Source organism: Symsagittifera roscoffensis, unplaced genomic scaffold (genome assembly GCF_963678635.1).
Source record: "Symsagittifera roscoffensis unplaced genomic scaffold, txSymRosc1.1 SCAFFOLD_255, whole genome shotgun sequence".
Classification (NCBI taxonomy): Eukaryota; Metazoa; Xenacoelomorpha; order Acoela; family Convolutidae; genus Symsagittifera; species Symsagittifera roscoffensis.
In genome coordinates, this window is record NW_026971231.1 from 46,016 (window position 1) to 73,726 (window position 27,711).

The 27,711-nt window shown below is 35.9% G+C and overlaps 1 protein-coding gene across 1 annotated transcript; it reads left to right on the top strand.

The window, feature by feature from the left end:
- Nucleotides 1-16,970: 16,970 nt before the first annotated feature.
- LOC134856267 (uncharacterized) lies at nt 16,971-18,710 on the top strand (the record flags this gene model as incomplete). Its single annotated transcript, XM_063872618.1, has 2 exons — nt 16,971-18,141; nt 18,479-18,710. Coding segments are annotated over exons 1-2 (1,300 nt in total), but the record flags the coding sequence as incomplete, so codon positions are not given.
- Between the last annotated feature and the right edge of the window lie 9,001 nt (nt 18,711-27,711).

A 27,711-nucleotide genomic window follows, 5' to 3' on the forward strand; every position in this document is an offset into this window, starting at 1 on the left:
TAGTAATTTGTGGAGACCAGCTGTTGCTGCCCCTTTATTGTCAGCTCAACAACACTACATTCCTTCGACAACTGTTTTTTCCGCAGTAACTCCGATTGTTCCTCCGAATAATTTTGTTCCTTCTATAAGTGGAGGGACTGTGTTCTTTGCACAGCCTGAAAATTCTTCACATGCTAATCAACTGTTCGTTCCTGATTGTCACGGTAACTCTTCGAGTTACACAGCCAACTCCCAGTAATTCACCTGGTGCAGACATCGAGCGTCCACTTTCGACACGAGAGTTGGTTAATATACTCATGCACAGCCGAAAAGATCATCTCTCTGAGTGGAAGCTGACCCAGTTCGATGGCAACCCACTTAATTGGCATGAGTGGTTTGGGCAATTCAAATCGACGGTCGAGTCAGCCATACTCAGTAACGATGAAAAGCTTACCTATCTGAAAACGCTCGTAGTGGGTAAAGCAAAAGCTGCAATCGCTGAGTATAGCTATAGCGGAGTACTATATAAAGACGCATTAGCAACTCTTCAAAGAAAGTTCGGGCAGCCGCATGTTGTAGTAGGGGCTCATCTAGATAAATTGAGTAATTTTCCGCCGCTGAAAATGCATAACTCGGAAAATGTAATTGGATTTTCCTCTGCAATTTCTGGACTTGTTGCCGTATTCAAGTCTCTGTCTTTTAACGACGACCTGAAAAGTGTTAACTTACTGAATCAAGCTGTGAGTAAGCTTCCCCCGAACCTTAAGGAGGCATGGTCAATGCAAACCGTAAGACGCCAATGGCATAGACCAACTCTGCTAGATTTCAACGAATGGCTTAAAGAAAAAGCGGAGGGGCATGAGAGGCTAAAAACGATCAATTCTAAGGGTAAGTCTGAAGAACCAGTTAAGCAAAAAGTAGGTACGAAAGTGTTTGCTAGTAACGCAAATGTAAGTAATGAGACTAAGGAAAAACCAAAATACCCTCCATGTTCTGTATGTAAAGGTCAACACGCTCTTTGGAATTGCGCCGTATTCAAAGAGAAAAACGCTACGCAGCGAGCGAAACATGTAGCCGAACAAAAACTTTGCTTTGCGTGTTTACAGAGCAATCACAGTTTTCGTAATTGTAGCAAGGCCAGAAAGTGCCCCAAGCCAGATTGTGAAAGCACACACAACGTGCTCTTACATGGAGCGGAGAAAATTTTTCCTCCTAAGGATACTAAAAGTTCCCCGGCGTCAGGTAACGCAAACACTAAACATGTATCGAATAACGCTGCCGTCGGCGATATTCATAGCCAGGAGTCAATTAAAGGCCTCCTGCCAGTTGCATCACTCGTCGTCTCTGCGGATGCGACGATTACCAACGCCCTAGTTCTTTGCGATAGTGCTTCCACGCACTCATGGGTATCCTCCGATCTCGTAAAACGCCTCCATTTGGTTGGCACTCCCGTTAACCTAACAAAAAATGGATTCAATTCCACGAGCTTGATGAAAACTCAGCAAGTAAGTTTTCAAGTTTCCGCCGAAACGAATAATAGTGAATTTTCGTTTTCTTTTCGAGCTTATGTTAAGGATCTTTTTCGTATTAGATCGGATAGCATAAGCATTCCTGAATTACAGGAAAAATACCCGCAGTTGGCTCCGATCAAACCTAGACATTATAAGTATGAGGACATCGAAATAATTATTGGACAGGATTTCTACCATGCCATAAGACCCGTTGAGTACCTTCTGGGGGAGGACTCTATTTCACCGTGCGCCGTACGCCTTCCGATAGGTTGAGTTTTAAGTGGTCCGTTACCGCCGTCCTTTAAATCGAACTCGTCTTGCTTTAAGTGTGTTGTCGAAGACATGTCTCTTGCGGACCAAATTAAAACTTGGTATGAGTTGGAGTCATATGGAGCCTTCAAGCAAGTAGATGCCCGTTACGCCGCCGACAAACGCGCTTTGTCCGTTTTGAAAAATGACACCTTTCACGATGGTGAGAGGTACATTGTACCAATGCTTTGGAACGATAAGGAAAGTAGTTTACCGAATAACTATTTTTCCTCCTTAGCTCAATTAAAGTCTTTGGAAAAAAGGCTAGATAAGGATCCGTCGCTCCGTGAAAAATACGCCGAAACAATAAGAGAAGATATACAAAAAGGATATGTCATAACCGTTAAGGCACACGATCCCAAATCACGAACCGATCGTGAGTGGTATCTCCCGCATCACCCGGTGTTGAACCCGAATAAACCCGGTAAGGTGCGCCGAGCCCTCAATGGGGCATCAAAGTGTCATGGCGCTTCCTTGAACAAATCTCTGTTGGTTGACCCGGATCTCCTTCAAAACTTCATTTTTGTACTTTTAAGATTCCGTCAGCATAAATACGCCGTTTCAGCTGACATTGAAGGGATGTTTTTACAGGTTGGAGTCCGTGAAGAAGACCTACCTTTTCTTCGTTTTTTGTGGCGGGAGGACCCCACATCAAGTGTGGTAGATCACCAATATACGCGTCATATTTTTGGTGCTCGTGACTCGCCGACTTGTGCGAATTTTGCTTTGCAGAAGACTGCATCGGATAATCAAGCTGAGTACCCCAAAGCTGCTTCGGCTGTTGTCCAGAAATTTTATATGGATGATTATCTGGATTCTTTTCAAAACAGGGATGACGCCTTGAAACTAGGTAGGGATTTAATCTCATTGCTTAAACTAGGTGGGTTTCGTCTAACAAAATTTGTCAGCAACGTGCCCGACGTAACAACCGCTCTTGATCCGGACAACCGTGAGTCCAATTTGTCTGTTAAAGATATTTGTGCGAGTCCATACCAGTCGTCGCATGTTCTCGGTCTTAAGTGGGATCACGTAAAAGATACCTTAGTCGTTAGTAGAGGGGTTGATCGTCCACTAGACAAAGCAATCACTCAGCGCACCGTGTTGAGTTTTGTTTCCTCTGTTTTTGATCCAATTGGGTTAGTGGCTCCGTATACCGTGAAGGCTTGCCTTCTATTAAAAGATATCTGGCGAATCAGCGGTCAAAAATGGGACGATGATCTGCCAGAGGAAATCAAAAAGCAATTCCTTGAGTGGCACTCAGGTCTTCATTTGTTAGGTTCTCTGACAATACCTCGCAGCTATTTCACTGAATCTTTCGACCGAATAGAACTTCACATGTTCGGTGATAGTTCGCAGGATGTTTTCTGTGCCGTCGCTTTCCTTCGTGCGCGACTTGTTAGCTCCCATCAGACCGAATTAGCCTTTGTGTTTGGCAAAGCCCGCGTCGCGCCTATGAAAGCGCTTTCTATTCCAAAGTTAGAGCTTCAAGCGGCTCTTCTTGCAACCCGCTTAAAGGAAGAATTTTGAAATGTCTTACTTTCAAAGCTACGGATATTTTCATGTGGACAGATAGTACCACTGTTCTTCAGTTGCTTCACTCTTGTAGTAAACTACCTGTTTTTGTTGATAATCGCACTGGTGAGATTCTGGAGTCTACCAGCACTGATCAGTGGCAGCACATACTTAGCGGTGATAACCCAGCTGATACCGGTACACGAGGGATTTCTTCGGAAGCCCTCAAGGAAAGCAGCTGGGTTAATGGCCCTAGTATATTGAGAACAACTGATTGGTCGTTCAAGCCCGATACAAGGGTTATCGATAAAATAAGACTCAAAGGACCGTCATGTGATATCGGCATTTGTGTGGAAAATTTGTCAAATTTCGTCGTCGAAGTTTTGACAGAAAAAAATCTTCCTTTCGGAAAAAAGGAGAGATTCAATTCAATTGTAAAATACAAACGCGCAGTAGCATTTTTGTTAAGATGGCTGCCATCCCATAAACATTTCCGGTCGAGTATACTAGAAACTACAGACCCGTCTGAAATGGATATTGCTGAACAGAAGCTCATTTACCTGTCCCAGGGTGAGACATTCCCTAATGAGCCAAAACTACTAAGATCCGGTAAAGTTATCACGAGGAATAGTCGGATCGCCAAGTATTCGCCGTTCATTGGACCAGCTGGCATTCCTCGCTCGACTGGGCGCATCAGCCGCTCAGTTAATTCCGATTTCGATAGCAAGCATCCGATTATACTTGATGCCCGTCATGCGGTTGTTCGGTTATTGGTTCAGCACTTGCACGTTAGGAATTTCCATCAAGGCTTGGATTACATGGGTGCGGTGGTTTATTTGAAGTACGTTGTGTTAAATTTGCGATGGTTGCTGCGAAACATTGAAAATACTTGCGTTGTGTGCCGAAAACGCAAAGCGCAAACTGTAATTCAAATGATGGCTGATCTGCCCGTTGAAAGGCTGGGTTACAAGCAACCTCCTTTCTCTAACACAGGTGTCGACTACTTTGGGCCGTTCCTTTTCCAATCCGGAGAAGTACGGAAAAGAGGTGGGGTTTTTTGTTTACCTGTCTCACCACTAGAGCGGTGCACATTGAAGTGGTCCCCTCGCTCGACACAAGCTCTTGTGTGATGGGCGTGGAGAGGTTTATTGCACGTCGCGGTACTCCGACTACCATCATGTCCGACAACGGCACGAACTTTGTTGGCACTCAGAAAGAGCTCTTAGCTTGCGTTGAGTGTTGGAACAAGCTCGCACCCGCTGTTTTTGTTCAGAAAGGGATCAAGTGGAAATTCAATCCACCCAGCGCACCGCACCATGGTGGCTCCTGGGAGCGATTAGTTCGGAGTGTCAAGCGCGTTTTGTATGACATCTTAGGCAACAGAAGAGTAACTGAGGAGGTTCTAAGAACCACGCTGTGCCTTGTTGAGCAATCACTCAACGCTAGACCGATAAAAGCCGTTAGTTCGGATCCGCTAGATTTAGAGGCGTTGACCCCGAATCATTTTATCCTTGGTCAACACGCAGCGAGTTTTCCGTCGCTAAGTTTCGAAGAAAACTTCGACCATAAGAAGCGGTTCGCCAGAGCGCAATCATACTCTAACGCAATATGGACACGGTGGATGCAGGAATGCGTTCCTTTCCTCAATAGGAGGGCAAAGTGGCACAACCAGTCAGACGTTAAGTTGAAAGCCCGCGACTTGGTTTGGGTCATAGAGCCTGACACTCCACGTGGACATTATCCACTCGCACGTATCCTAAAACTGCACTATGGCATGGACGGATGCGCGAGATCCGCCGACATAAAGACCGTTACGAGCGAACTGACCCGCCCGACCGTAAAGCTCGCTCCCATTCTTCCTTGTTTAGGGGTGGAGGATGTTGCAGCGCAAATATAAAACAAGAGTATAAATGCATATAAAGTTGAACCAAAAGGTTAATGCATATAGGGACAGTAGCCGAGCGTATACATGGTGCGTCCCGGTGGGTTCGGCGCCGGTTCGAATCCCGCCTAGGTCATTTCCTTTCTAGAACTCGAATATGCACCGAACTTGATGAGATGCTCCGTAACCAGGTTCGATCCCCCCAAAACCTATTTTAACCGTATTTTCGCTCTAATTTGGTTCAGCCTTGATTAAGGCTGACCTTTAAAAAGAGCAATTTGTCTCAAGGACAAATTCTGGCCATTTTTGCAGCTTGCTTTGAGTTATGCAGTGATTTTGTTACCGATGTTACCGATGTTACCGATAACAATAAAAAAGTTTGTTAAAAATATCGTTATTTTCCCGATAAAAAACTCGTTATAATTCAAGTGTTTGAAAACAGATTTTATCACGAAGTGTGGAGATTGACGCGCACATAGGTACTTCCGAAATTGATAATAAACATGAAATTTTTTTTGCTAACAATCCATATTATTTGGCTAAAATTAAATTAAATATGGAAAACTGGCTGTGAGATCAAGTTTGATCAATCTGATCAAATTTTTGTTTCGAATGCCAGTCATTTTATTGTTAAATTTACCTAGCTTTTTGAAAATAGCTTTTTGAAGGTTTGTCATTTTTTCTGAATTGGCGGCATACAACGCATTGTTTGAGGAGTTTGCCAGCCCCATGTCTCAGCCTTGCGTCTTCCCAAAGAAGATAACGTTCCCGGATTAAAATGCTGGAGAAAGCAACATTTAATTTCGAGTCAAGTAAATGCGTTGTTCTGCGTCTCTGGGAAAAACCACAATTTCATTTAAAATTATTTACAAAGAACAAATGAACAAACATAAAGTTTAAGTTCACTAATCTTTTTTTCCTTCGTAAACCTGTTTAATGCTTCTCCAATTTTCCTCTAGGATTCAGTACCTTTCTTTTTGTAAATTGTGCCCGCTAGAGGCATTAAAAATTTTAAGTTTTCGAAGGGCGGCTTCCTTGCTGCAAGTTTGCGATTACTTTCAGAATACTGGGGCGTGAACCACTGGAATTCGACTGTATGTCATAATTTCAGCCCTCTAGAGCATTTGTTGTTCGAACCAAACTGGATTTTGCCGCGTTTTTTGTTTCCATAGTGAAGGAGGTAATAGAGCTTCTCAATTCAAGATTTTTATGTAATTAAACCAATAACAAAGGGAAAGCACTTTTTCATTTTGTCCTGTTTTTTCATGATCGAATTTTTTGAACTTTTTGGCTATTTCAAGGTACAAATATCCTATTTTTTCTTTTTTTTCCAAAACTAGTGAAGTAAGCCTTTTAGAGCTAATGCAAACCCGTTGGTTTGCTTCATATTTTTTTTTTGAATCCGAGTTCCGCAATGGCTCACATATAATTTTAAGGATGATGAAAAAAACATCAAGACAGTTTGGGAAGTGTTTTTTGAAATGGTTGAAGAGCAGCCTGCTCAAAATCCAGCAAACTTTTTTTTAGGTTTTTTGTCAGGGGTTAAATTTTTTAGGCCTTCTAAGAAGCGATGGTAACTTTTTCCGTTTTATTTTGAAAAAAGGCATATTTTCATTTCAAGCGGGGGCCATTCCTGAAAGACTAACATGCATGGAGTAAAATTGATTTAAAAAATTTTAGGAATAACTTTGAAAGTTCCGCCACCCAACCATAAATTTGACTTTTTGAGCACACGTTGCAATTCTGGGTCGCCGTAAAAAAATGACCCTTTTGTGATCATTTTGTCCACTGTAAAATCTTTTTGCCACAAAGCTCGGGTATTTCGAAATTTCTTTTTGATGGGGAGACTGGTAAAAACTATACTCGTTGCTTGCGCATGCGTTGTGCAGTTCGAATTAAATTTTTCTTAATTGGTGGTAGGGTAATTTTGTGGCAATATTGTCTCTCATGGGCTGAATTGCTGTGGCGACCGCGACGGTCGGGGTATTACTCCCGCTCAGGTCCTTGATATTTATCAAAACTAGTCAAGCATCAGGTTTTCCGTAGATATGTCGAATTTGAATAAAACGTTCCCAATCGGTAGATGCTGTTGTTCAGCATTTCTGAATCTAGTAATTGAGCAGTTCCAGATAGTAGCGCTTTTCTTCTTACGTTTAGGGTAATACTCGCGGCTTCACACCACTAATATTGTTTGTCTTTGGAGGATAAAATAAAATGGAAGGATGTTTCAAACATTATAGATTATAGCTCATAGAATGGTTAAACAACCGTTCAAATGTAAGGCAGTATGGTTTTATGTAAAATGTTTAACTGTCTTTTCTTGCCTTCAATTACCACCATGTAGGTTAGTTCTGTTTTAAACGCGTGAATGAGGGAATATTTTTTAGCTAATCGAGTTGCAGTTGTTTTTGAGATCCTAGAGGCATCAAGTGAATTAAGAATGGCTTCTCAGGCCTCAATTAGCGCATTTTAATAGAATATCACTGTACTTGTAAGAGTACTTATTTCGAAATAAACGATCAGTAAAAAAAGGGGGTGAAATTGCTGTGGTTATCCTGTTTCGGGGTTATAAAATAGCTGGTGTACAAATAGGCTGGTAAATAACGTGGGATTAAAGAATTGAAAACCAAACATTTTACTAAGTCCCGCTGTTCTTACTTTCTTACGCGGTTTGAAAAACTTATTGAAGATAGGAAAATCTGGATATCTCAGACCCGGATGAAATTGGTAAGTCTTTGATATAATACATTATAAATCCATACAGGGTAGCTCTAATCATCTTTCTCGGGGTCTGGGGTAAAAAAAACGTTTCTGAAAATTGAAGTAAATGTTGTACAAAGTAGTCATTTAACACCTACATTTTAAAGAGTTAGTACTTGAATCGAGTTAGTACTAGCGGTATAAGTTTGAATATTATGTACAAATATAAGATTTTGGCTTTTGACTCCTTTTCAGTCTCCGCCCCCAATATTTCTGTTTTTGTATAGTCTAACGTGTTATTTTTGTTGAAAGCTTCGATACTATGACGTAAGGTATGGAAAACAATAGTTTATTTACACTAACTAACATTACAATAAAATAGTTTTTCAAAGAAGAAAACCAAAAGATTTGGGGTTAGTGGATAGTTTAATTTGTCGCAGTCGAATTAAACGTTCAAAACAATCAAACAAAAAGAACAAAATTTTGCTCGTAACAATTTGGAGGTGGGGAAAAGGATAACGAGCCAATATTGGTGGTCCAAATATTGTAGTTTAACAAAAGTTTTCCCTGAAAAATATTGCAGACGAGTTGAGGGTACAGTGAGAACATGCAGGGCTTTGCCTTGATATAAAAGCAGTTCAATTGTTCCCTCTTTCAACAAAAAGTCAGAAATGTATATGTTGAGTTTTTAATTATTCAGGCCAAATTTCAAGCCAAAAGGAAAATTTCTCTCGGGGGATCAATCCTGGGATTTTTATGGGCCCCGCCGCGCTCCCACACCACTAGTTTAGCCTGAAAAGATTCGATCTATACTTCCCGTCTTATGCTTTGATGCTGAAAGCGTAATGTAAAATTTTTACGCGTGACAATTGTCTCGCTTAAAAAGTTGATTCCAAACTGAATTGAGACAAGCAAATCAGGTTTTGATTTTCAACTACCATTTCATACTTCATTTTTGTCAATATCTCTTTAACCAAAAACTACATGAGACAAATTAAACGGCTGTCGGAACAGTAGGGTCACCCCCTATTATTCGAACCGACAATTCAAAATGGAGAAAGTTTGTATTTAGGTGTGTTTTACTTTTTTGTATTCCACGCAAAATCAAGTACCACAAATATTCATCGGAATGGGCCGAATCATATAATATTTTATAGCTCTTTCAGTCATCTTTCGAACAATCTTAATATATTGTTTAGAGTTTTTTCTCAGTGTCGAGAATAAAACGTTCAAAATTTATGATTTTTGATCTAAGCTAGGCGTTTTTGATTTTTTTAACCAAAAACATTACAGCAAACAATTATTGTAATGGGTGGAATGACGTATTATAAAAAAACTTTTCAGCCCTGATTTGAACGACATTTCAAAAACTCAAAAGGTTGGATCAATGACGAGAAAAACCGGTTTGAAATGTCTGTGCTTCAGTCTAACTTTGAGCAAAAAAAGCGAGCTGGTAGGCAAAATATAGAAAGATAAGCCATGATTCTTTGGTATAACTTCAGTAAAACTATTTTTGTCTCTCGGCAAAGTATCTTGGCTTCATTTTTGTTATAAAAATAATTTTTTTTTGTTTTTTTTTGTCTGATTTGTCTATTTTACGGTGACTGTCGATAAATTTAATACTTTTCAGATCTTTTCATCACACTGCGCACAAAAAATAATAATATAAAGAAAGAACTTTTTCACTTGAAAAAATATATATATTTTTTCAGACATTTTGTGCTACTTCTGCAGCAACTGGCTATCCTTATTTCTTTTTATGTTGATGCTGAGCTTATTCTTTTGGTTTTCTCTCGGGGTATCATTTCTCTCGGGGGATCAATCTGGGATTTTTGTGGGCCCCGCCTCGCTCCCACACCACAAGTTTAGCCTGAAAAGATTCGATCTATACTTCCCGTCGTATGTTTTGATGCTAAAAGCGTGATGTAAAATTTTTACGCGTGACAATTGTCTCGCATAAAAAGTTGATTCCAAACTGGATTGAGGCAAGCAAATCAGGTTTTGATTTTGAACTACGATTTCATACTTAATTTTTGTCAATATCTCTTTAACCAAAAACTACATGAGACAAATTAAACGGCTGTCGGAACATTAGGGTCACCCCCTATTATTCGAACCGACAATTCAAAATGGAGAAAGTTTGTATTTAGGTGTGTTTTACTTTTTTGTATTCCACGCAAAATCAAGTACCACAAATATTCATCGGAATGGGCCGAATCATATATTATTTTATAGCTCTTTCAGTCATCTTTCGAACAATCTTAAAATGATATTTAAAGTTTTTTCTCAGTGTCGAGAAAAAAACGTTCAAAATTTGTGATTTTTGGTCTAAACGAGGCGTTTTTGCTTTTTTTAACCAAAAACATTACAGCAAACAATTATTGTAATGGGTGGAATGACGTATTATAAAAAAACTTTTCAGCCCTGATTTGAACGACATTTCAAAAACTCAAAAGGTTGGATCAATGACGAGAAAAACCGGTTTGAAATGTCTGTGCTTCAGTCTAACTTTGAGCAAAAAAAGCGAGCTGGCAGGCAAAATATAGAAAGATAAGCCATGATTCTTTAGTATAACTTCAGTAAAACTAATTTTTGTCTCTTGGTAAAGTATCTTGGCTTCATTTTTGTTATAAAAATAATTTTTTTTTGTTTTTTTGTCTGATTTGTCTATTTTACGGTGACTGTCGATAAATTTAATACTTTTCAGATCTTTTCATCACATTGCGCACAAAAAATAATAATTTAAAGAAAGAACTTTTTCACTTGAAAAAAATTTATATTTTTTTTCAGACATTCTGTGCTACTTCCGCAGCAACTGGCTGTCTTTATTTCTTTTTATGTTGATGCTGAGCTTATTCTTTTGTTGACAATGACTTGAGCGAAATAAGTTCTTCTTCTTCTTTCTAATGAACTAAGATTATGGCCAGCTGGTCTTTTAAAAAAAAAATTGAGAATTAATTGATATAAAAACTAGACCATGAGACTAGTGGACAAAGCATATTCAGGATGGAGCCGGGCGGGTTGGAAGAGGAGTGGGGGGGGGGGGGGGGGGTTGTTGTGTATGTTGTTATCTTCAGGTTTTTTTCTTCGTAGCTTTGAGTTTTCAAATTTTTGCAGGTGGTAAAACAATAGTATTTGTGGGAAACTTTTCTGAATTACCGAGAACGCGAAAAAGCAAAATCAAGACTTTTGAAACAAACTCAATAATACACCCCAATTATTCTGCTACGGACAATTACATAAACGATATCGGCTTAGTGAGAACGAGAGAAAACCTGCCAAGTGGACTGGCATATCCGATGTGTCACATCTACTACAAGGACGAAGACGTGGGAGTTACTGGAATGGGAGCAATCAGACCTTGCATTAAAGCGAATGGGTGTGATAAGCCGACAGTTTCGAGTGTTTTGAAGGAAATTGTGATGGTTGAAGCGGAAACTCACGATGATTGTCCTTCTGAAACTTGGAGTAAAGATAATTTACAGGTCAGGTTGTATGTGATATATATTATGTATGGTAAAAATCTGGGCGTTTGAATGCTTCCAATTTGTCCAAACTAGACAAACGTATCAATGTTGCTCAGCGTATCAATCATTCCAATCAACCGTGCAATGATGCAACCCTCCATCTTTCAAAAGATCTAGCGTAACCAACCCACTGACAAAACTGTTTTGGATCGATTATCAAATTGATTAATTTTGTATATACACTTTAGGAGCTGAAACTGATTTCAAAGCGATTCAAATCGATTCATACAGGAAATTTTAGACAAGTATAAATGTTTTTAAAAACTTTTTAAACCAATTTGGATTGATTTTATTAACTGCTTAAATACATCCGAACCACGATGAAAACGATTTAAATCAATTTTAGGAGTTGTCAGAAGATCAACTTCGTAGCCGCAAGCAGTTTTAAAGCAAATCTTACGTTATTATGCCTCAGAATTTCAGCAAAAATAATCACCGATTTTTTTTGAGCTTTGGACTTTGATATCTTTCAAGTGGTATACGAATTTTGCCATAAAGCGGTTAGTTGAAAAGTCGAAACAGGTCTGAATAAAAAATACAATGTATAAGGAAGGCTATACAGTAAGGCTTTGTTTGTTTAAAGATTTCAGGAGGTTTTAGTAACTTGACGTTTGACGAAACTTCAAAACTTTGTACGTTTAATTGAGATCGATTATGCAGATTTTGAAAACTTTCTTGATATCGTTAAACATCTTTCTTAACTAAGTTGCGCTGCAAGACAAAATCTTTTCTTGTTTACTTAGAATGTTGACTTTGCAGGCATGTCTGGTGGGGACGAGGAAGCAGAGTGCGTGTGATGGAGACGAGGGGGGTCCAGTTTACCCAATGTCCTGGATGAGCACCCCTCAGTGTATTCTGGGAGTGATCAGCAAACATGATGTCAACTGCACCGAACATGTAGTCATCACCAGACTCAATAAATACATCCCATGGATTGAGAGCCACCTGAATGATGACTGAAGCTGATTAAACGGCTTTTTCCTTTTCCCACACCTCACATAAGGATAGTTTTTAAGGTGTAAAGAGGGATTTTACATTGTAAGGTACGGATACCAATAATTTTTGTCATAGCGTAATTAGTCCTCATGACAGTTTTTGTAACAATCGAACAATGTGAACAAAAATTGACTTGAGAAAATTCGCAGTTAGAGGGGAAAAAGAAAAAGAGCCGATTTAACTGACAAAAAGTGTAAAAAAACGAAGTGATCGTCATTTATTTGGCCGTCGTCATTTTTTTTTCAGGAAAAAGTCTTAGAAAACTTCATGATCAAATTTGATTTTTTGCCTATTGATATTGATTCATAAATTCAATTCAATTTTTTTGTTGAAAGGAAGGCCAACATCACTGTCAAAAAGCAAAAGTGTAGAGGCCACAAAAATATGAGAACTAAAAGTTGAAATCAACTTTTTTCTGTTTTGCTTAAGTTCTTTCACACTTTTTCAACCATCTGTTGGCAATGTTTCATTTTCGTTTTTCATGATTTTGTCAATGAAAATAGATAAAAGAGTCAATTAGTATAATAAGAATATGTTTCAAAAGATCTCAATTTTTCTCTATTGTACAGTTTGTTCAGCAGCAACGCATAAAACGAGCAGTAAACTGGGCTCGTATCAGGTTTATATAGCTGTGAGTTGACTCAACGTGGCCCACGAAAATCCAGGAATCAACTCCCCGTGAGCAAAAAAGTGGTCTAAAATTAAAAAAAACTACCGTCATTATAAAAACTCTTCAGTTTCTTCGAAAGTCGGAGCAACAAAACAAATGCTAACTGATAAAAAAAATCTCCTCATATCAGGTTAACAACTTGAGTGTTTTCACACTCAAGTTTTCAAATTTTCTACCCCCGCACAATGGCCTATACCAAATGACACACATTGGATAAGTTGACGCAATAGGCTACACGGGTGACCAAAATTTTTATCATAAAAATTATATACATGTTAAAAAATTTTTGTCATTTAATTCTATTTGATTCCATACGTAAGGAAAATTATATATGAAATCACCAGAATGAACTATTAAGTATTTCTGTGATTTCTTTTAAAAACGATGACCAAGGACCCTCTAACATATAAAAAAAGTTACTGGCTGAGGGGGAAATTATTATTACTATATGTGCATAATAGTTCACTCAGAACTAAGAACTTAAATCGTAAATTTTCTACATGTCTGGAAAGTCGAGATCGTGCCCTGTTTTTTGACAGAATTACGTACTTTTTAATATGTAAAATGATAAAATATTTCAAGCTTAGGTTTGCACAAAAAAATTCTTCTCCATTTTTTTTGTATAAACAATTCAACTACTTTGTTAAAAAAAAAATCGCATAATTTTTGGCATGCATTTGTTCAAGATGAAAAGTTTTTGTCATTTAATTCTATTTGACTTCATACGCAAGGAAAACTATATGTGAAATCACCAGAATGAACTATTAAATATTTCTGTGTTTTCTTTTAAAAAACGATGACCAAGGACGCTCTAACATAAGAAAAGTTACTCTGGCTGAGGGGGAAATTATTATTACTATATGTGCATTATAGTTCACTCAGAACTTAGAACTTTAATCGTAAGTATTCTTCATGTCTGCAAAGTCGAAATCGTGCCCTGTTTTTTGACAGAATTACGTACTTTTTAATATGTAAAATGATAAAATATTTCAAGCTTAGGTTTGCACAAAAAAATTCTTCTCCATTTTTTTTGTATAAACAATTCAACTACTTTGTTAAAAAAAAATCGCATAATTTTTGGCATGCATTTGTTCAAGATGAAAAATTTTTGTCATTTAATTCTATTTGACTTCATACGCAAGGAAAACTATATGTGAAATCACCAGAATGAACTATTAAATATTTCTGTGTTTTCTTTTAAAAAACGATGACCAAGGACTCTCTAACATAAGAAAAGTTACTGGCTGAGGGGGAAATTATTATTACTATATGTGCATTATAGTTCACTCAGAACTTAGAACTTTAATCGTAAGTATTCTACATGTCTGCAAAGTCGAAATCGTGCCCTGTTTTTTGACAGAATTACGTACTTTTTAATATGTAAAATGATAAAATATTTCAAGCTTAGGTTTGCACAAAAAAATTTTACTCCATTTTTTTTTGTATAAACAATTCAACTACTTTGTTATTAAAAACCACATAATTTTTGGCATGCATTTGTTTGAGCATTAAAAGTGATTTAAGACAAAAATGGAAAAAACTCTTAAAAATTAATTTATTGACTTTGGAATTTTTCAGCAAAGCAGTTAAATTTTTTTATTGTCCAATTTTCTTAAAGGGAAATTGTATGAAAAGCGTTTTTCATAGACTGGATATTATTGTATGACCAGCGTTCTTCGTAAATTGGGGTAAAGTTACTTCTGAGCCGGACTTTTTAGCTGCCTACGCAATGTGTTAACAGAAAACCGGAAGTTTTATTCGAAATAACTAAAACTAATCTAAATTAGTCAGACTGCCAGTCTACAAACCCCTGTGACAAAAAACGATCATAGCTAATTAGTATTTCAAACTTTGAACGCAAGAAACAAATGTTTTTCAGATTGTAGAAAGAAATTGGCGTCAAAATTGCTGGTTAAATCTCGAAATTTGTCTTGAGAAAAATCATTAACAGGTCTTGTGTTGTCTTTTGTGATAACAGGTCTTTTGTGACAGACAAAAATCAGCCTGTCGTCATCCCAGTATCATTTGGTCTGGGAAATGTACAATATTCGACGTTGCTGGCTGAAGAATAGATTTCCGCATGCATTAAAACTTAAGACATTTTTATGTTTTTGATCTCAAAAGAGTTCAACCTGCTAAAAGCAACTCTGGGCGATTTGGGATTGAAACAATTTTAATTTAAATAGGAGATGTATGATAAAAGACAACGATTCGTAGAAAAAGACGGACCGTAGAAGTTTAATCAAAAACAATTTACTCAATAGCAGTCTATTGAGCAACTCGTGTATTCGCCAGACCCCCCTTCTGCACCAAATCCTTAAAAATCCTGTCCCCAGTGGCGCCAGTCAGCAATCCTTTCTTCTCACACTATCATCAGAACAACCCTACAATTAGTTTTGATTTTCTGAGTTTTCAAGAAATTATACAGAGGGCTACCCAAATTTCCCATGACTACATCGAGGATACAAAGGATATCATTTTATCCACTTATCCATTAGCAGTTTTTTTGAGAGTCGATGAAGGTAGTTCAGACTCTTATAAAGGTCTTGATAAGTTTTTGCAGTTTTTTTTCAGGATAAGATTTTTGCTCGGGCTCAAACTAATTTTTTCGAGGTTTGACTTTTCATTTCTTGTTATGTTCATTAACTTTTCTCTGTTAAGAGGAAAGCAAACTCCACTATCGAACAACAAAAAAATAGAAGTCGCAACAAACGTGATTGACTTCTACTTTCAAAAGGGAGTTTAAACTTCATATTTCAAACAAAAAAAGTTCCTTATTAATCCATTTTTCTGTTATTTGGGTTATTTTTTTAAAAAGGTCATAGTTTTGCTTTGGTCATATTTTTGCTTCTGTATGCGAACTTCGCTTCTGTGTTAAAAAAAGTGCCAATCATCCGTTGCCAATCATCCAAAATTCAAAGAGCCATCTTTTTTTTCTTTAAATATCAAAAGTTGAGTTTTTTCAAAAACATGTCAGTATATTTTTCTATTTTCTTGCGTTCTTTGACCTTTTTCCAACTGTCTGATGACTACGTCTGTCTGACGTTTTTCCAACTGTCTGACGTTTAAGTTTAACCAACTTTTTAGTGAACTTAAAGTGAAGAACGTCAGCTAAAAAAGCACTAGTTAGTCCAGCGGGGATAGACTAGTTGGGGGTAGACTTAGGGCAAGCAACCCGCCTCTCCTTGGAGAGTTCCCTTTAGTAGTATCTTGTTATATCCAGTTTTGGGTGACTGAAAGATCTCACAAATTGTTGTAAGAGAAAATCCGAAGCAGTTTAAGTTCTTGGGTTGAGTTACCCGTAAAAATTAGCAATGAAAAAATGCAAGCCCAATAAAGTTTTCATGGATAAATCCGCGCTTTTTCATATATAAGTGAATTGGCAAATATTTATCGAAAAACATTGGAAAATTAGCGATGTTTTACTCATGATTTAGCGATAAAGTTTTTTCGAAAAATCAGCTGCTATGAATTAACGATGAAAAATTCTCGGCTAGTGAAAAAACTTTCATCAGATTTCACGAGCAAGTTTTCAACTACAAGAAATATGTAATGATTTGTTGCCTGTATCAACAAAGTACGCATCAAAGTTTTCTGTACTCAAGTCTTTTGCCCATTCAATGAACGTACAATTTTATTTCTCTTTTTCAGAGTGAAATTGATGAACTGTTTTGTTCAATAATAAGACTTGAACTCAAGTTTCGCCATTTCATGTGGTATCTTTTTCCACTTTGATAAGGACAAACACTGTAGTAAAATTCCATCGATTTTTATGGATTCAACTAAAGCACAACTTGCAATCTTCAAAGGATTTCAGAATTTCAAACTCAGAAAAACGAAAAGTGGCGTCGCTGAGTATACGCGTTACAAAAGAAAAACGGAATTTCCAGCAAACATCACGAATAATTTATTCCCTTCCCAAGCCAAGATTCGTCCACCTGCGCAAATATATTAAAGGAGGTCAAAAATTGAAAACTTTTTCTAAAAATGTATTGCTCACTTTTTGTCATTTTTTCTTTTTTTATTTTTTCTCGGCCTCATTTAAATTTTGTTAACTCAGAAATAATCCCAAATAGTATCGTGCTGATCCAGGGAATACCTTGCCCAGACTTAGACTCCTTTTATCTGAAATCAGAAGCTACTAATTTTCCTCGTGAATGCGACCACCTATGTTCTCGTACAACAAAATGCGAATCATTCACATGGAACCGAAAGGACAGTACCTGTAATCTGTTCGCAATGCATCTTAATCAGACCTGTTTCATTCGGGACGACAACCAGTTCTGGTTCGTTAAACACTTCACAACTTCTCGGGCATCATTTTCGGATTATGTCACGTTGACTAAAAACAACCAATACAGCGAGCCAAATCCAGCTGCAATAGCCAATACTCCTTCAAGTTTTCAAGATTGTCGAGCTTATGATGCGATGACTTGGATTTCTGCTAAGCAAACTTGTGCTCAAAGCGGTCTAAAACTATTCACTCCTGAAAGTCTGGACCAGATTGCGATGATTCAAAATTGTGCTGGAATACCTGATGGAAACATGTGGACTGGGTATAAAAAGTCCGAAACAGTGGATCCAATCTCAGGACAGGGCTACGTTACTGGGTTCTCGTCGGATGATCTGATGATTTTCTTTGACGATCAAATGTTTGGATCCTCGTCGAGTTCGCTTTTCGCAGATCACGACTCGTATTCCTGTGTCAGATACAACGAAGATCTTGGAGTCCTGAGAAACGTAGGATGCAATGAACTTCTCAGGTTCGTATGTGTCGCTGATTCGATTCCGAGAACGTGCGAAAACAACGATGCCAGCGCAGTATACGAGGAGCTCCTTCGGGTTGACGATAATCCGGTAGCCATGCGACGATTTCTGAGTGCCGGTGTCTGTAGCGAGGTAAATGCACTTGACTCTTATGAGTCTACATTAACAGATGCGGACTTTGCGGAGGTTCAAAGAGTTGCGCAAATTGTCAAGCCTGGTGGAAACTATGAGACGCAGATTGCATTCAAATATGGTACCGGTCTTGCAGAAACTGGAATTGTTCAATCGGTTGGTACAAAACTAGCTCAGAACCATTTAGGTTTCAGAATGCATTTTTTAAGCAAACTTGATTAAGATGAATTCAGTCACATGAAAATGCAATACATTGCTTCGAAAAACGAAAACCTTAAAACTTTTAAGCAACTTTACGCAAATAAATGAGGTTTTTGCTAGATTCTACAAAAAACGCACTTAAAATTTAGCTCACTTTTCTAAATAAATAAAAGGTTTGCAATAAGTGCTCTTTCGAACACTTCTCAAAACTAAAAGGCTTCATTCAATTGGTAGTTCAATGGCATTTTTGGCGTTCAAGGAGTTTTTTTTACAAAAAAGCAATGGATTTTAGGACCCCAGCAGTGCTTCCGGAGCGGAATTCGATGATAGCGACATGTTGTACTTGTGCGCGTCAAGTGTGTTTGCAAGTAGCCACATGATTCGATTGGATGCAGCTGGAACGTATTGCCAGTCGCATAGTGGGGTGCTGATTTCTAAGGAAGAAGTCCAAAAGAGAGGCTGGATGAGACGAATACTCACGGCAATGAAGTGTGACTGGTCCATTTTCAAGGTAGCCGACGATGGTAAGCGAAGCCTATTTTTGACATTACGAGGCCAAACTGTGTATTTTGAGAACTTTACGCAGGTTCAGCGTCAAAGACGCTCTCTTTGATCTTCCTTTGTTCTTTCGTGTTCTTTGATTGTTCGTACAGCGTGTTAAACGTTGTAACATGTTTTCAGAATTACGGCAACCGGATTCCAGCCACCTACTCACACCACAATATGCGCATATCCTTGAAATTACAAAATCATGTCTAAAGACTGATGTGTTTTTAGGGGGCGGCGTTTTTCGGCCTGTTTTTTTTTGTTCAGAAAGGGGAACAATTTGTTAATTCAGTGCAGAATTTTCTTTTTAGTTTTTAATATGTGAGGGCACAATCTTTGAAAGTTTTTTTGAAAATATATAAAACTGAAGAAAGCCATATTATTGACAAAGGCAACTTTTTTCAAAAGCAGTTTTGACAAACGGAATTTAGATCAAGTTAACATCCCTGTTAACAAAAAACTGATTCAAGCTTTTGAATCCAACTAATGGAACCTGATCTAAACTATATTTTATGATTGGATAAATTAGATATTTTACCACTGTAAAGTATTTAATATTAACCAATCATGATCCATCTAACTAACAACCCACTTATTTGTAAGTGCTGAAATTACTTGTAATTTCAGCACCAGAGAGATTTGAATTTAACTTAGAAATTAGTTGTCTCTCCGAGAGAACTTCAGCAGCCGCAACAAACCAGTATACCCTAGATCTATTGAGCCTAGCAGAGACTAGTTAAACACCCTGAGACTAGTAAGTATAAGAGTAAGATTAGGATCGGTATTAGACTAAGAAGTTGCACGAATCTATACGGCCGAAAATAAGATAGCGTGACGAGCAGACGGTGTACCCTATCCGAAATTACTCTATGAGTTAACCACATCGGTCTTAACTCATCTGGTGCGACAATAAGTCTCGAATAGACCTTAATAGCTTAGATTCAACCAAAAAAATAGATTAGAATTTAGACAAAACATTTTTAAAATGTTATACGACGATAATTTAATCGAAATGTCTCTACGACTCAATAGATCAGAGCCGATATTCCGAACGATAGCAGAACTACCCGGAATCGCAAGAAGACCTCAAACAAGAGACGACATACGACAAAGTAGAAACTTACCATATAGTTATATGATTGTACGGCAAAAGCCAATACAAACTTTTATATTTAGAGTCCTATTAGCAATGAATTTAGATTTTCATTTGCAAACATAAAATTTTGAAGTCAAAACTTCATGATCATTACAGGCGCTAAACAAAATTGTTAATATACAATAACGATTGATAAAAAGATCTCAGATCGTTTTCTTAAAATTCTGCAGTCTTATATAAAACATGTTTGGAAAATATTTATTGAAAATAAAAACAAAAATTAGTAGAATGACAATAAATTGTTAGTAATCATAAAATCATTTGTTGTCCCAGCTTCATCACCTAAACATAACAGCAATCATAAGCTCACTAATATCATTAAAAAACTAAATCTTTTTCTTAAATAAATTTCAACCATTTTAAGATTAAATTCACTTAATTTTAAAATCAGATCATCAAGGCTTATCCTTGGATCTTAATTAATTTTCTATTTCACTAAATTTAAAACTTGATCATCAAGGCCAATCCTTGGATCAAAAAGAACAATTTTGTTCTCCCCTACCCACTTAGCAAGTGTCTAACGACCTCAAACGTCGATTCACTATCCAACCCTTCCAAAAAACCCAAGACTAATAGAAATTTTTCAACAAAACTAACCATTCAATATAGGATAAACAGTGAAGAACTTCGGTTACTCATCCTTCACTTGAACCCTCCTCTTACCAGACCCAGGATAAATCTTAGACTTAGTAAGTTTAAAATAGTATCTAACGAACTACTCGCGTTCTAATTATACCTGAACCTTGTGGATCGATTTACTATTCTCCAACCCTTGAACACAATCACTACCCCTAAGTAAGATTAAGTAAGTTAACACCTTAGCTTATACTAGCCACGAGAAAGTAAAAAATCATTCTTCGGAATTGATATACTTTTCTCTCCAACCCTGAACAAAAAGACCCAGGTTAGGCTAACCAAAAAATCGTAAGGACTAACAGTTTAAGAAAAGTAGACATCATCTAACAACTTTTTGCATCCCTCATCCTAAACCTTATGTCATTCAAAAATCTAGGAAATAAACAAACAATCGTTTTACACAATTGCGAAATAGATAACAAAAAATACGATCTTGTAATCACACCTCATACACAAACAGTTGGATATATTAGAACAAAACGACTAACAATTAAAAGAAAAATATTAAACAAACAAAGACAAATCACACGAAAAAGATTTTCAAAAAATAGAAACGCATTTTCAGAATCAGAAGCCAGCAATTTAGATGAACTCTATAAATTAAAAGAATCGATTGACAAAAATTAACCTATCCACGATCAATTATATTTTTCCGACTCAGAAACAACTTCAAATTCATCAAAAAGAGGAAAAAGAAGAATAAAAAAACAATTTAAACACAAACCAGTACACTTATATAATTGGAATCAACCAATTAGGCACATCGATAGATATATATTAACAGCATTAAACGAAAAATTGAGCCACAGCCACACTCAAAGTGACGAAAGTCCAGATGACGAAGAAGTTTACCCCTTCCTCGTAGATGCACCCAATGATAGAGGGCAGCATATATTTTGCAAGAATTTACTCCTAAATTTGTTTGAACCCGGAATCAGTCCATGCAAAGCAGAATTCCCAGATGTAAAAATCAAAAGACAAATTATTGAACATTATCTGAAAGATATATGTAATTTAACACAACAATACGGAATCTATACCATAGAATTCAGCACACCAAATCCGAATCATCGCAAATATGTAATTCAAACAGACGATCTTGAATTAGAATTTTCAAAAGTATTCTTAGAATATATTAAAAGCATACAATACCATAACTCACAAAGAGCAAATTCTATATTCACTAACGAAGTCTTTGCAATAATATATAGCTACATTTCAATATTAGAAAAAACAGAAATTCAAAGTATCTCACCAACTGAGACATCCAAACATATAAAAGTACGAAATGAAATTACATTATTTTCAACTTTTCTACATATAATCAAAGAAAATTTCACTAAAGACGATGTTTCACAACACACAAAACATGATTTACAAAAAATTTTGGCATGGTTTATAATAGATTATTTCACACATAATATAGACTTAATTTCAAAAGTAAGAAAAAATTTTAGACCTCAAAATCCAAACGATGATACTGCCATTACAGAACAGTCAGATTACGTTTGGGACCCTGAATGGTCTCATCATGCATTTATAAATATCCCACAATCAATCTCAATTCAAGCAATAGGTACAATATCTTATCAAAGAGATTATGTGAGAGTAGTACCACTGACCATTGATGCAACACCATTGAACTACAATACATTTTTACCTGATACACGAAATAATAGTTTAAATTCGACCGTCATACACAATGAAAACCTTAATGGAACTAGAAATCTTACACAACAAGATATTCAAACACCATCACACTTCATAAAAGAAGAAATCGTCCAAACAACAACAACTACACAACAAAGTATTTCACCAATACGTCCAAATTTAACAACACCAAAAAATACAAACACTTCAACGGCACAAGTAACCTTACAATCAACCGTTAAACCTTCGGTTGCTCCAAAATATTCACATATGGATTATCAAACAAATAGAACTACGAAAATACCGTCAAAAACACGAAGAACGTTCACAAGAAACACTTTTGCAAAACACAATTATAACTACGCACATTCGTCAAAAACTAATTATTCCCCACGAAAACCTGATAATAATCATATAAGTTCTCATCATTGCAATAACCCAATGACAACAGCCAACTCAGTAAATTTTCAAACTAATTCACATCCCCCACAGGATCGCAGTGAAAATTACCCATTTTTTCAACAAAATAAAAATAAAAAGCAAGCACCTCATCATACGGATTACTTATCATCTGATGACGATTCTTTACAACCAGATATTTTTGCACCGTATACCCAAGAATATCGCGGACAAGGAGCACAAAAACCTTATACATATAATAGAATTTTTTCTCAAAATCCAACAGAAACACGAAATCAACAACCAATACAAATGCAAAATCCAACTAATACACAATCTTTTCAACCAATTCAACCACAAAATCCAACGATCACACACTCGTACCAACCAACTCAAATGCAAAACGAAATACCACTCCCATATTATCTTCAACAACACGAAATAACAAAGAATCAACTTTCAAATTTTTCACAAATGCCAAATGCCGCAGAATCACTACAAATGACAATGAATCCATACCTTATGGGTGGATCATCAATAACATCAAATAAACCACTAATGGTTTTCACAGGAACAGATCCTGAATATTCTGTAGAAGATTATTTAAATGCAGTAACAGCAAATTTAATTTTAAATATAGGACCTGAACCAATTAATACACTATTACATCAAAATTGGATATATCGACGCACAAGGTTGATACAAACAACCTTAGATGGCGCAGCCCAAAAATGGTTTTCAGTATTACCTATAGAAATAAAATCAGATTGGAAAAGATTTACACAAGAATTTTCAAAAATGTTTGACTCCGAAAGAAATAAACAACACCAAAGAGTTTTATGTAATGATATTCGCAGATTACCAAATGAAACCATCAAACAATTAGCAGTACGCATCGAAACACTAGTTCGAAAAGCATATTCATTAAATACACATGACTATAAAAACACAAAAATGACAGAAATTTTAATGATGACCTTAACACCTCAATTAAGGAAAATAGCAATAAAAAAGAGAGCATCTCATCCTTCCTCAATTCGAGAGCCAGATTTAGATTTTCGAAAACTAGTAGACAAACTAGAACAAGCGGAAATCACAATGAAACTCGAAGAAACAGAAAAGCTAAAACTATAGTATGTTAATCGAATCGAAACAAACACTACGCACATCAGTAACATACAGGAATCAGATACAGATCTAGTTGAAAAAATCACTGAAATACTAAATATTTATGAAAAACACCCAAATTTTAAAGGTAAACCATCTTTCAAAAAATGGTGTAATTATTGCCGACGATACGGACATAGTATCTCTGAATGTAGACAAAAACAAAAAGATAACCAGAACAAACCTCAAAAACATAGAGAACCAAACAAATCATTCTATCAATATATGAAGAAAGATCAAAATTTACCAAACAAAAACATATACAGTAACAACAGTTCAGGAAAACCACTTCCGAACAACACCAGTTACACAAGGAACCAATCACCATATAACTCAAGTTATAGAGGAAGATCACCAGAACGAAGAAATACACAGAATTATTCACAAAATAATTATAATCGATCAAATAGTCGAATTAACTATTCAAGATCAAATTCCAATGCAACACAATTTGTTTCTAGATCCAGTTCCCAATCAAACCCAAGGAATAAACACTATTCCAATAATCAATCACGAAACTCATCATATAACAGAAACAGAAACTATTCACATAATAGAAATAGAAGTTATTCGAACAATCGAAATCAGAATTAGCCGAACAACCGATCAAGAAATAACCCATATAACAGATCAAACTATCACAGATCAAATAATAATTATCAAAACAGATCAAGGAATAATTCACAAAATCGAAATTCAAGTTATAATAATCGATATAGAAATTATTCTCAATCACCACATAGAAATAATAACCATTATGATAATTCTAAACATCGACACAGAGATAGTACACCAAAACATCAGAGACAAATTAATCAAGTACAATCAAATGAAGAAACAACATCAGACCCCCCAGGAGTTGATGACACAGGAAATAACGAACTACAATTAAATCAAATAAACTGTGAATCATCAGACACAGAAAGTGATACAGAAAATACCATTTCCATCAATATGATAGCAGTCGAAAACGACTACGAACCTATTATATATGAACAACCTTTTACATCACACATATATGAAAATCAGTTGGAACTTCTTCACAATTATTACATTGAACCCATCAATTCTATACAAACTGCACAAAACATAAACGAAATTAACACGGTAAGTAAACCCAACGAAAATGACAAAATAAAAAGCTTAAATACGAATCACATTTACCAAAATATACAAAACGAACAACCCAAAGAAAAAATTTGGACAATACCATTTCTTTTAGAAAGCCCAAGAAACAAGGAATTTCAAAAACCAGAACTTGAAATTGATTTTTTAATTGATTCAGGAGCAGAATCAAACATAATTAACATTCCCACATGGAATGAAATCAAAACATTACACCCGAAATTAACGCCTCTTGCAACCTCTAGTAAACTAGCAACAGCACAAGGATCAACACTAATAAATTATGTAAAAGTTCAATTATTCCTTCTTCCCACAAAAACAATGGAACAAAACAAAATTCTAAACAAACCATTTAAACAGATATTTCATATCACGGATATTAAACACAATATCATTGGCATACCATTTATCTCAAAATATATACCAACAATCAACATGTTGAATAGTAAAATACTAATCAAAGATAAATATACAAAAACAAAAAAAAACAGCTCTAACATTTTTTCAAAGATTAAATAAACAACCACCATTCTTTTCAAAATTTTACCCAATTTATAACCAAAAACGGAAGCACCTGAAACCACTATCAGGAGATATGTATAACTTTTCAATAAAACAAGTTCACCAATATGATAAAAATCAAAATAAACAACAACTCTTTATGTCAGACTTTGAATTTAAACCTATCCATAAGTTTTTCAAAATCACGATCTCATCGATAAAATATTTGAAAAATACGAATTCAGACACCATTTCGTTGCATATATATAACAATAAACCATACAAAGTAACATTACCCTTAGGACTTTTAGGATATTGCAAAACAAACGCTACAATATCACCCATACATGAAAAAGCATACCGTGTAAATAATATACTCCAATTATTAGATATTTGTCAATCCACAATTCTTAACGAAGAAATATCCATCAATAATATAATAAGTAATGAAAAAAGAAATACAGACTATTTCACAAAAAGCCCATATTTCAAACCTATATTCAACATAACCAACTATACAGAACATCAACAAAAGTTTTTAACAATGTTTAGCTTCCAACATTCACAAATAACACAAGACGAATTTGATAAGTTAGCTAAACAGCTAATAAAATATTCATCAGTCTATGCAACATCAAAATTTGATGTTGGAAAAATCAGTTCATCACTACATCTCCCGTTAAAACCTGATGCAGTATTCAAGAAACAAAGAGCTAGTAAAGTACCAATTTTTTTACACGACAAAGTAAATAGATTACTTGATATTTTAGAACAATACAAAATTATCTCACCGGTAAACAAAGAAGAACAACCAAAAGGTAACACATTTATTAAACCTGTTATTATCCTAGCAAAAGGAGAATCATTAAAAATAGTTTTAGACGCTAGATTTCTCAATTCACTAATAGACGAATCAAAATGCAATTGGCCTATTGAACCAATACAAGTTATTTTAACAAAAATAAACGGAAAATACTTTACAACCGCAGATATAAATAGTGCATACAATCAAATGCCACTATATGAACAATCACGACGTTTAACACAATTTGTTATTGGAAATCAACAATACGAATTCAACCGCCTATTCTATGGAATATCTATAGGACCAGCAGCATTTTCAGCTTTTATGAGCAAAATTTTTAGACCACTAATACTTAAGAAAAACGCAATCACCTATTTAGACGATGTTTTTATGCAATCACAGACAAAAGACGAAATGTTTACAGTTTTAGAACACTATCATAAAATACTTCAGAACGAAAATCTGAAGGCCGCCCCCGACAAATCTCACTTCTTTTTAACAAGAGTTAAATTTTTAGGACATAACATAGAAAGAAACGCAATCACTCCATTGAAATCACGCATTGATGCTATTCAAAAACTTCAACCACCAACAAACAAAAAGAAAATCCAAGAATTCCTTGGAATGTTAACTTCTTAAGCAAATACGTTTATAAAATGCAACTATATTTAAGACCATTTTCTAATATCCTGAGACAAAAAAATAATTTTGATGGAATACTGAACATCAAACACGATTTGAAGAAGTTAAAAAACTTTTAACTGAACAAATTTCAAACACAATTCCAGACCCAAATCAACCATTCTATGCAATGTGCGATGCTTCCAATTTTGGCATCGACGCAGCATTATTACAATCAAACAATGGTACAAACCAAAATGAACCTTATATCAGCAAATTCCCGATTATTCACTCAAGCAGAGCTACGACTCTCAACTCTAATGAGAGAATGTACAGCGATCATTTATACACTTACAGAATATGAATTTCTAATACTTGGATCAAAACATCCAACAGTTTTATTCACAGATCATAAACCAATCATTTTTCTCTTTACACAGAAGTCAAATCCAAATCACCGCGTTTATAGATTTCAATTAATACTAATGAAATTTCCAAACCTACATATAGTTTGGACAGCAGGAAAAAATCTCGCATTACCAGATACATTAAGCCGAAATACACCACCTGAATTACTTACACGAAAAACTACAGTTGAAATACCACAAAATATAAAATTTTACCTTGCAAAAGATGAAACATCACCCCGATTAGAATGCAAATATGCAGTAAAAACTGACATTGAACATTCACAAATAAATAATCTCCAACACTTCCCACTTTACTTGGATTGCCAAGATAACCACTACGAAGTTGATCTACTTGGAACATCAACTTTCAAACCAATTCCATACTCACAATGGATAACAAATAACACCCAACAAAAACGAGTAAAACAACACTCGCATAAAAAAGATCTTTTTCCATTAATTGAAAAAGAAAATTTAACCGATAAAATAAATTTATCAGGACCACAAAC